The sequence below is a fragment of the Polistes canadensis genome, unplaced genomic scaffold, assembly GCF_001313835.1.
Source record: "Polistes canadensis isolate GaletaPanama2010 unplaced genomic scaffold, ASM131383v1 scaffold_29, whole genome shotgun sequence".
Classification (NCBI taxonomy): domain Eukaryota; kingdom Metazoa; phylum Arthropoda; class Insecta; order Hymenoptera; family Vespidae; genus Polistes; species Polistes canadensis.
In genome coordinates this window covers 1,103,482-1,115,294 of record NW_014569576.1, presented here as the reverse complement: position 1 = coordinate 1,115,294, position 11,813 = coordinate 1,103,482, and the positions used below count along the sequence as shown (strand labels likewise).

The 11,813-nt window shown below is 36.5% G+C and overlaps 1 protein-coding gene across 1 annotated transcript in view; it reads left to right on the top strand.

Annotated features, from left to right (window-relative positions):
- LOC106784071 (protein abrupt) overlaps positions 1 to 11,813 on the top strand; it is a 34,150-nt gene that overhangs the window by 11,700 nt on the left and 10,637 nt on the right. Inside the window, exons 3-6 of the mRNA XM_014743189.1 lie at positions 2,758 to 2,978; positions 3,513 to 4,096; positions 4,696 to 4,943; positions 5,444 to 5,719. Coding sequence (XP_014598675.1) covers positions 2,758 to 2,978; positions 3,513 to 4,096; positions 4,696 to 4,943; positions 5,444 to 5,719 — 1,329 coding nt within the window. The remainder of the gene's footprint in view (positions 1 to 2,757; positions 2,979 to 3,512; positions 4,097 to 4,695; positions 4,944 to 5,443; positions 5,720 to 11,813) is intronic.

The following is an 11,813-nucleotide window of genomic DNA, read 5'->3' as shown; positions in this document are numbered from 1 at the left end:
ATATATATATATACATGTACGATATTTAGTTAGGAAATAAACCGAGATCAGAAATACGAGAAAGATCATCTATATATTTCCGGGCTCGCGCATAGTCATGATTGGTCGTTTAAAGAAAGAAGAAGAAGAAGAAGAAGAAGAAAAAAGATAGAGATAGAGATAGAGATAGAGACATATAGAAGAGACCAGGAACTTAGCGTGCAAAAGCCGCCTACACGCAGAAGACGCGCGTGACTCGGTCGTTGGCCCCTGCACACAACCGCTTTTAGAATGTTTAGAGTGTGTGTATAGAACTCATACATTTTTGCAACGAATACTACACTCCTTCGATCCTATATTAGGAAGCTTATAAATATTGCGATAGTTGTATTACGATGGTTACGAACTTCCGAACTTCATTCTATCATTCTTACTTACTACGGTAGGAAGGAAAAACGAATACACGATTTATGATATTTTATGTTAGGTACGTACGTAAAACATTTATGATCTAATATTATGTCTACATTTTGTTCATCTTTTTTTATTTTTGTTTTTTGTTTTTTTTTTTCGTTTTTTTCCTTTTGTTTTCTCTATCTTTTCCCGTTTCATTTCGTCTTAACCCTTTTCTATTGGTTATGGGAAATACATCGAAGATAAATTACGAAGTAACGATTAATCGAGCGTGACCAGGATAATCCTGGGATATCGATATTCGATTTAACGTGGCGGGAAATCGAGTTTGAAATTTAATTCGTCCTTTTGGGGAGGAACGCAAGTTGAGAATTCGATACACTTCACAGAAAGAGAGAGAGAGAGAGAGAGACCAGGTTGCTTGCGTCGAAAGGACAGGTGGTTTGCGCCACCTGGTTGAGCCTCCCCCCCCCTCCCTCTTTGTTCACCTTTCTCTCTCTCTATTCGTTTCTCATCTCTTTTTACAGTTGACTTCCTTATTCGTTTTATATCGTCGTTTATAATCGCTATCCTTTTTCTACATTTCTTTTAATGCTTTTACGAGAGTCTTTACTCTCCTCACGGTTATATTTCACTTGCAAATTTTTATCGTATACTTATCTTTTTTTTTTTTTTTTCTTTTTTTCGTGCGCTACTATATTATACGATATTTCAATTTTAAACGTCATTCGACGTCTACTATTTCTAATAGATAACACACACACTTTTTTTTCTTAATATTAATTAATATATTTATTTATTGACGAGGGAAAATCTCATTAGTATATATAAATTTAACAAAAGAAATCAAGTTAAAAAATAGGAAAATAATAAATAATAATATTATGATAAATAATAAAAATAGTAATTAATAATAATAATAAATTATACTCACTAACGTGTAAATAAATAGGTTCCCATATTTCTTTTCCCCTTTTCTTAAAATTATAATATATGTATATATATATTACGATTTCAACATACGCGTTATATTTTATTGATTTTCTTATTAACATTTAATATATCAATTTTAATACGATTGTGATTTTTATCAAAGAATTTGCAGTTCTCTATCACGTGCACAATCGGACACTAACGTAAGTCCGATTCGTATAACGCAATCAGTATCGCGTTACGTACCTGCACGTATTATTCAAACTCAAGAGAGAGGGAGAGAGAGAGAGAGAGATAGAGAGAGAAAAAAAAGTATAGATTACGGAAGATCGTGTCCGAAGATGGCCTACATATCCAGCAAGCTGCAAGAATGGGCATCGACGTCAAGCTGCTGAGGCTTTTCTTTATGTTCTTTTTCTCTCTCTCTCTCTCTCTCTCTCTATCTCTATCTCTCTATCTTTCTATCTCTCTTTCTCTTTCTCTCAAACGCAGAGTAGTGTACAGTCTTCCTAAACGGGGAAGATGTAATGCGTGTTGGCCTATATACGAGGGAGAGAGAAAAAGAGCGAGAGTAAGAAGAAGAAGAAGAAAAAAAAAAAAGAAAAAGATAAAAAAGAAAGGGGTTCCTCGGTCACCAGCACTTCCTTTACACGCTAAATTCCCGCGGTCGTTTTTCGATGGTCCCTTCGAATGATGAAAACCGCGCGCGCGTGTATGTGCGTGTGCGTGTGTGCGTGTGTGTGTATGTGTATGAGTGAGAGAGAGAGAAAGAAAAAAAAGGGGTTCCTCGTAGAAGTAATAGAAGAAAGCGTGTGCTTCTTCAACATCTAATGCGTGCTTTTCTTGCGATTACGTATTCATAGCGTTTTTATGTTCCCTTTAATTTGCCGGATGTGTAAATGGTTCCTTTTGAAGAATGCGACGACGTGTCGTCCCCATCCCTCCTCCCCCCTGTCCCCATTCCCCATTCAAACGTACAAAAATTCGCTTACATTCTCGATTATGATAACGTTCATTTGAAAAAAACAAACACAAACGATCAAAATTTAAAAAAAAAATAATAATGTTCGTATATGAAATTATAGTAAACAAAATATTTAACCCTTCGAATGTGGAGCAACAGCTCGCTTAACGATTGCAATCAATCGTGTACGGTGTAAAAGGATTTTTCATTTAATGTTTAATAAATTATTCTCTGATAAAAAAGAAATAAAAGAAAATTTCGAGGTAGCCTGAAGAGGTCGTAAAAAAAAAAAACATATATGCGTTCTTAATTCACGAGTAATTGCTTTCGTTGGACGCATATATGCGCCCGTATCATTCAAAACGGTTAATAAACAATTTAATCGGATTTTGGTTTTGTTATGTTTGTTTTTTGTTTTTCTTGTTAACTATTAAAGACTATTACGGATTTATTTCTTTCGATTGCAGGAGTAACGTTCAAAGCGCACAAATTGATCCTCGCAGCATGCAGCAAACATTTCCAGGAGCTGTTCGAAGGAACGCCGCCTTCTCCCGCAGGACTGATCGTTATTCTCGACGGGACGAGCGCAGATAATATGAGATCGCTTCTCGAATTTATGTACCGCGGAGAGGTACACGTGTCTCAAGATTCTTTGAGCTCTTTTCTCAAGGCAGCGGAATGCCTTCAAGTACGTCGACATTTTCTATCTCTCTATCTCTTTTTGTTTGTTCTATCTTATTCGTAATTTTTATAAGTTTGTTCGATTAACTTGTAAATTACTCGAAGTAACGATTCAAATAATAAAACTTTCAATGCAATAGCTTTTAACCCTTTGACTGGTATAAACGCATATATGCGTTTGGTAAAAGTTACCAAAGTGGTCTTCTATCAATGCATATACGTGTTTGTCAATATGAATGTAAAATAATATTGGTTTACGTATTGATTATGTTGTTTCGAGTTTTGTCACATGAAAATTATAAATATTAAGAAACGAAAAAATTGTCATTATTAGAATCTGATTGAATAATATTCGATCAACGGCGAACAATCGTACTAATGATAAATTATTCCGTAACTCTATACAAAAAATAACACTTAAGTTAAAATTATTCAGCTACTCAAAGGGTTAATCTGCTTAATCGTAAAAATGAAAAATATGAGAAGAAAAGAAAATAAAGAACAAAAAATAAACAAAGTAAAATAAAATTCGGAACAACAGGTGAAAGGGCTATCGATCGAGCACGAGAAATTAGCAGTGGCGCACAGACACGCGGCGGAGAGCAATAATTCGTCTACGGACACAGGCGGAGAGGGTGGCGGTGGTGGTGGAGGAGGCACCGAAGTCGGTGCAACAGGAAACGTCGTCGGCGGTGGCGGTGGCAGTGGTGCTGGAGGTGGAGGTGGAGGTGGAGGTGGTGTTGGTGTTGGTGGTGGTGGTGGTGGTGGTTGTGGTGGTAGCAGCAGCAATAGCAGCAACAATAACAACAACAACAACAACATTGGAATTAGTAGCAGCAGTGCTGGACCTGGTGGTAACCTCGATGACAATGCAACCAGCAGGGGGAATGCAAGTGGTAGTATCGTTGCTGGCACCGGTGCCGTATCCAGTGCAAGTACCTCTGGTGAGGGTGGAATCGATGACATTGCTGATCCTAACGTGGCCGGTGAAGCTACCATGTTGAGGAACAGTATAAAAAGATGCAGAAACGCAACCCCTACGCCTGCGCCTTCCCCAGCACCGGCATACCCCGTACCCAACATATTTCCCCAATTTTACGAAAGCTCACCCAAGAAGATAATGAGGTAAGCCCACCCCCCTCTAACTTTCTTTTTTTATTCTCATTCTTCTTATTATTCTTCTTCTTCTTCTTCTTTTCGAAAGACTACGATAGTTTTTTCTTTTTTTTTTACATACGTCTCTTTCGGTGACCTTTCGCGAGACTAATAAGTACAATATATCACGATTAAATGCATTGACGCAATTGAGGAGGGAAGGAGGTTGGGTTCGTTCGTTCGTTCGTTCGACCGTGTCACGAGATTAAGTTTCTTTCGAAATTATGCAAGCTATGCGTGTTAAAATACGCGTATATATTTTATAGTACGTTGTGTACGTATTTTACGACGTGTTGTGTTGTTAGTTGCACGCACAACTCGTTTAACTTATCTAACAGCCCAGCCGATTGATTCTCCGTGGACTTTCGCATCAAGTTTCGTAATCCGTTTGATAATCGATACGATTTCGTCATTATTTTTCTTTAGTTGGTTCGTTCGTTAGAAAAAATAGGAGGAGAAGAAGACAGACGCGTGCTTGTTTCTTTCTTTCTTTCTTATATATTTATTTAGTTACGAATATAACTCCGGTGCTTCTAATAAACAATTTTAGTGTTTGTTTGATCTTGCAGAACGCCGAACGAGATTGACGCGTTAGTTAGGGCGAGCGTGTTGCGCGACGGTGCAACATTCCGGCCAGCATCGGCACCGCAACCGCATCTTTTAGAAAATCATTTTTATCAGCCCTTTGCCCATCCATCGGATACACCTGCGCATTCGCATACCGCGCCCCATACACCAACGGAACTCGAACAAGAATTGGAACAAGCGCGATCGGAGGAACGATATAATTGTGATCACAAGGAAAGCGTCGCGGAAGGTTAGTTAAATTCAAACAATTTTTTTAATTCTTTGCTCTACAGGATTTCAAATAATAAAATAGACCCATGTTGCATAGAAATAAAATCAGGAAAAATATATTGTCGTATTAAACCCTTCAGTTTGCAATAATTAATGAATCTGTATTAAAATGTTGAATGTTACCAACACGAATGATTACATTTGTAACATTTTGTTAAAGATATTACCAACAACTGATTTACGTAAATAAGACGAAATATAAACTTATGCACATGCAAGCTATTGCAATATTTCAAGGTGGGACTAAAAATGTCTCCCACCGTGCATTACGTTGCATCAAAAGGGGTGAGACACTTTTAATCCCAGCGTGTTCCAAAGAGTTAAATATAATATTTTTATTACAATAAATTGTCTGTGGCGTCAATATTAAATGCATAACGAGTAGAAAATGTTTCGTCAAGATGATACAATGGGGCACTTTAACACGTTTCCAAATACTTTTTGTTATTTCCTCGATAGATCTACGAATAAAACAAGAACCTATGGCATTAACGGATCGAGAACAAGCGGAAACATTGGCCGAAAGATTATCGAGCGAGGTATATTCCGGTGATAGGGGGTTCGAGGGTTATTGCACTAATTCGAAGCTTTTACTACGTGGTGCGCAAATGGGATCCGCGATGCTATCGATACCACCGGCACATCCACCGACTACAGATATCAAACCCGCTTTAACTAGCCCTGCCATGTGGAATACGAAGATAAACAAGGCTGGTACCGTATCGACACCTGAGGGTGAGTACCAATCATTTCTTATTTTCTTTAAGTATATTTTTTCCTTTATTATAATCGATTAATTCGTCCAATCGATTAGCACTTGCCCAACAACAACAACAAAAACAATCGAATAACAAACGTCGTGCATAATTTGAATAATTTAACGTTTATAGATCGATTAGTTCTATTCAAAGTAGTAGTTGCATAACACCACCTCATAATCTGCACGTGGAATTACTTCGATCGATGTTGCAACTGGGAACCCCCCTCCCCCCCCTTTTGTAATAATCTCCTCGTATTCTAACGAAAACCATTTTTAGTCCCTTCTTATTCGCTTTCAAGGTTCTTCCTTACTCGAGCCGTACCAATCGTGAACAGGAAGAACGAGATGCTCTATCAAGGAGAGTACTTTTGTTTTGTCATCGTTAAAAAACTGAATGAAATTCTTTTCTATTATTGTAACAAATCTTGCATTGGATTGCTCCAAAAAATATTGGAGATTAAATATAATATGATCTTAACTTTATATATTTTCACTAGCTAGCTATAGTATGTATATGTTACCAGCAATGTATGAGATGTATTCATATTTCACACATTTCTTAGGCATTCTATTGAATGCCAAATGAGAAACCGGCAAAGTATGAAATACATCTTCGATTCGTTTCGAATATCATGTCTCTCATTATTTTCTCATTATTTTTTAATAAATATTTATTTTTTCAGAATAACATATTTGTATTATTGAGGAATGCACGTCATTTACATAATAACCCTACTAGGACCTTTTTTCATACTTTGCCTAAATAGCATTCTAATCTAATAGCAGAATGTCTAGATATTCTATAGAATACCGACTTTTCGTAGATTACCAGTAACATATATATATATATTCAATGCCTACTACGAACATTCGTTGTCGTGACTTTTCTTTCGAAACTTTAGCGCTTCGATAATCGAATATAAAACACACTATGGTGGATCAACATTATAAAAAGCAGTCTTCTTGAGTGAACTTTCGAAACTTCCGCATTACAAGGTTCGACGATTTTCAAAGTCGTGATTCGTGTTAACATCTATAACGAGGAGGCGCATCGGGAGAACTAGAAGGTGTAACGCGGCTGGTTGGCTAGTCGCGTTAAGTTGCTGCTCGAGGTGTCACAAAGAAACGATGAGAAAAAGAGAGAGAAAGAGAGAGAGAGGGAGGGAGGGAGGGAGGGAGTAGCAAAAAAAGAACACAAGGAGTGAGAAAGAGAAAGGTGCCGACGAATTTCGAAGTAGCCGTCGTGTGCATCGCCGTGGATGTGATATACATGTATATATTTTCGTGGCAAGGCAGTCCTTTTTTTCCTGCCACGTGTCTACGTCACAGTCTCCGCTTCGGCGACCCTCTAACGTGCAGAAAGAGAGCAACTGGGTTGGGTGGGTAGGTAGGAACGTTTTACGTTAACGTTATTCTGTGTGCGTAAATCCCTGTCTTCTTTTTCTTCATCATGATCATCGTACGTGTATATAAGTACACACGTGTATGTGTGTATCTGTTTCTAACGCCCATCTGGGACGGTTTTGCCTTAGAGTACGAGGACTCATCGTTGCTCGTTGGTGGTGTATCTTTTTCTCACTCACACACACAATTACTCTCTCTCTCTTTCTGTTTCCTCGCCTTCACGGCTTAAACAAAGTCTACAAAGAGGATGGATGCAGTCGACGAGACCACGCGGTGCAACCACTGGGAACATCTTTTGCTTCGACGAGCAGATCACCGGGCGTGACGTTTACGACGTTGCCTTGATAAAATCTAAAGCCATGAAGTTCGCCATTATTTTTCGCGGTTTCGTTTCTAACGAAAGATGATAGATACTTTTTCTTTTTGTTTAATTGATTAATTATCGGTGCAAGAAGAAAATACAAACAAAAGGAAAGAAAAGGAAAGAAATGAAAAGAAAATATTATATCTTTCGCGAGAGAAAATAAGAGATATTGATTATTTTTCTTCTTATATATATATATCATTTTTAACATGATCTCTCGTAACATTAGAACGCTAATAAAGATGATAAATGTGAAATATAGATAGAGATTAAATCGAATGATCACACGCGTATCTCGATTTGCCTTTTTATGCTTTTGTTGATCCTGATGCATACACGCCATGTAGACATTAAGAGACTATTTTTCGTCCAATTTTTCTTTTTTTTTTTTTTTTTTTTTGACGATTGGACAAGATGGTAATTCGCTCGTGACCTTCTTCTTGGTTCGAAAATAATTTCGCGTTTTATATTAGATTTTCCTTTTTCCTTTTCGTTTGGAAAGTTTAGATCAGACGTTCATCATTTTTAACATTATCTCATCATCCTCGTGATTGTTCGTTGAAATATTCGTGACTTTTCACGACAAAATTTTCGTCGAGTTCTCGTATGCGTTAGAAAACGTTAAAGAGGTTTCGTATTTCTTTGTATAAAATCTATGTATACATAACTGTAGGTATCTTATGAGATGAGAAAAGTATTCGAAGAAGTAAAAGAAACGGTATTATTTAACGTTGCACGTAAGTGTTGGAAACTTGCTTTAAGAAAAATCGTTTCCTATTTCTTCTCTTAGCAATTATCTACCGAGGATACGTATTACTGTTATATTACGCGTTAAAATCTCACGTTTGTGCGATCTTCAAATTATTTTTTCCTTTTCTTTTTTTTCTTCTTTCCTTCCTCTCAATCGTTAGACGAAGAAATAGTAAAGGCAGTCTTTTAATCATTTCTTTTTTATCGTTACCTTAGGAAGGTTAACGTTCTCAAATCTTCAAGAATTACGCAAGAATTTCCGAGAACTCGTCGTCGTTGTCGTTGTCGTCGTCGTCTTACTCGATTGAATAGAACCAAATTCTTTAGATAATTTCTATTTAATATCTATATAATTTGTACCATCTAGTGTGTGTCGTTTTGAAATAATAGAGAAAAAAAAAAAAAAGAAAGCAAAAATAAATATATTTCAAGATTTATAGATTATCTTAAAAGTAAAGATTATTCGATGGTTTGCTATGTGGGAAGGAAGGGGTGAGGGGGAGGCAAGTTAGTAGAACGTGTTATCAATTTTAAATTCTAATTATCGTTTCGTCAGACCACTCTTCGTAAGATAACTTTCATTTTTGCGGACTGGGTTAGTTGCGGATTGGCTTATGGGCCCCCATCGAGAAATAATTTATAGTGTGACAAAGATATGAAAGTTACGTCGTGTTTCTAACGTGGCTCGTAACTCGTTAAAAAGATCTAATGGTAAAAAACCACAAGAAATAACTCGAAAGTATCGTACGGTCGGGGTGTGAAGGGGAGGGGTGGTGAAGGAGGTGGGGGGGAGAGAGACGTTCTCGTACCATTTTTCTTCTTCCTTGCTGCCACAACTATGTTGAACTGTCTTAAAACTTTCTCTCGAATGGTAGTTTCTAACGTATCTACGAAAGGTATCGTCTAACGACGTGGAGGTTCTCGTTAATCATAATTCTATTTTTAAGAATGTAGACGGACATTTTACGCGTCTAATAAACGCAACATTATATTAGGGTGAACGAAAAGTTCGTGCATTTATTGTGTTGAAACTTTACTTTGAAACTGTTTAACGGGAGAGGATTGTTTTTGTAAAATTTACTTTTGGTAATATTAATTTAAAAACGAACAAATTTTTGATTCAACCTAATATCTCGTTTCGTATCGAGAGAGAGAGAGAGAGAGAGAAAGAGAGAATGTGTGAGAGAGAAAAGAATACAAGACAATAATTTCATAAATTATAAAAAAAGAAAATGATCGATTCTTGATGGAAACAGGAAACGAAAGTTTATTATGTTAGATATTCCTTGGAACATAAAGTGTGCAATGAAAAAAAAAAAAAAAAAAAAACAGGGGAATGAATGCGATTCCCCTTTTTGAAAGGCACGCATCCACGTACCGTAGCGAGTCTGAATTATTGAAGAAGTAGGAGAGAAAGGGAGAGAGAAAAAGTGCAGTTGCACTCGGCACGTGCAAGCAGGTGCACCGGCCCGAACGACCTTTCATTCCTTTTCTTTTTTCTTTTTTCTTTTTCATTTTCCCTTTTATATTCTCTACCTCTACACTTTCTCAGACTGTTCCTCGTTTTTCTTCTGTGTGATATTCAACCCTTCCTTCTATCTCGCGCACGTGTCTCGTAAAAGTTTCAATGAAGTGTGTGCTACGACTATAATACACGTTGGAAAACTTTTGAGTTTGAGAAATACGGTTGCATACGTTTTTTCTTTTGCTCGATTAAAGATTTAATATTTTTTCTTTTCGATTATTAATTCACCATCTTATTATTGTTTTCTCCCTTTTGCCGAATTTGCACGGATCAGAACGAGAGAAAAGTTTATCTCGTTTGTCGATATTTTTCTTCCTAATTATTATTAAGTTATTAACAAACGTATTTTTGTTTTTATATTTCTTTCTATTTTTACGATCTCTTTGTAATTGGACATTGCATAATTCTGCATCAAATTATTACTCTCCTTGTTTCTTTCTTAACTATGATAATTGTAAGATAATTTCTGGTGATATGATAGTTGTTATTATTTTTCTAATAAGAAATTTTCAAAGAAGAAGAAGAAAATGATTTATCATTAAAAAAGACGAGTATCGATATTTTTACGTAAGCGATCGAACTATCAAAATCGTTCTCTCGCATTTTTTCTTTTATTTTTGTTCTAAAAAAAAAAAATAATATTTCGTCGTCCACGATCAGGATGTTATTTTCTTTCGCATTTCTGCCCGCACGAATTATCTTATTAGGAATCATTTAAGCGGCACACACAGTGCGTGTTTCTTGATGTCGATCGAGTACGTTTATGTTTTTACGTATGCGTGTGCGTGCGACGAGTATGCGCGTGAATGCGTGTGTTGGATACAGAGATAAAGAAGGAGAAGGAACACACTCGAGGTTCTTAGAATCAATTAGAGTTCTTTCGTGGGTCTATGTTGTTGGCTACGTCCTCGGCAACATTTTCGTCCCACACCTCATTGGCTTAACCTTCTACCAGTTGAAAATCATTGCACAATGCAACACGTAACCATGCGAGAAGAGAGGTCGTTTGCTGTTTAAATCCTGCAACTTTAAATATTCCACATATATATATCTCTCTTTTTCTCCTTCTTTTTTTCTTTTTTCTAAGAATTTTCAGATTCCAAACCGTTCTCGTATTATTTCAAACAACGTCCTTCGTCTTAAGGTCTGACCAGGGTCTGTTAGTATCTTTTACCATTTCGAATAGAAAAAGAATATCTAGTCAAATGATACGCGTCGTTTTATTTAAACATAAAATCTTATCGTTTAACACGAGACAATAACCTAATCGTTCGAATAATGAAAATATATAGGATGATATTATGTTCCGTTTCGTATGAAAACATTTTTTTCTTTTCTTTTCTTTTTTTTTTTCTTTTTTAACGCTTATATTAGATTTATTTTTAAATTAGAATGCTCGTAAAATAGACAAACTGAACAGACTTACAAACTAAAATAGAACGAAATCGTTAGAAATTAGATCGCGATGGTTTGTCGCGGAACGAGACAGCAGTACGATGCCGCCTCCCCCTCCTCCCTTTCCCTCTTCCTGTATTCGGTGTCTGACTCTCGTTATTATCTACTTTGATTTTCACGATTCACTGACGATGAGAAAAACGTTCTTTTCTATTCGACGACGAAAAAGATATATCGTTTTTTCCGTTGGAAGAGGAATAAAAAGAATATATTATAAAAAAAAGAAAGAAAGAAAGCGAGGGGGGGGCGGAGGAATAGACAAAAGGGTTTGTCGATGAGACCCCGATATATATAAATCGTTAGATATATTTTTTCTTTTTCAGAAAGGATGCGAAAGGTTCTCTTGATACCTTCTACACTTAAGTGTGTCATGGTCAGACACACACATACAGTCACATAACGGTGTTTGGAAATATTAGGAAAGAGTTAGTTGAACATCAAAAATATATCTTTCTGCAATTCCATCACACACAGAGAACGAGCAGACACTTTTACTACGTTTAACCAATATCATAAAGAATAATCGAATATATTACGAGTATAATTAATAGATTTCTATCAGTTACATGCG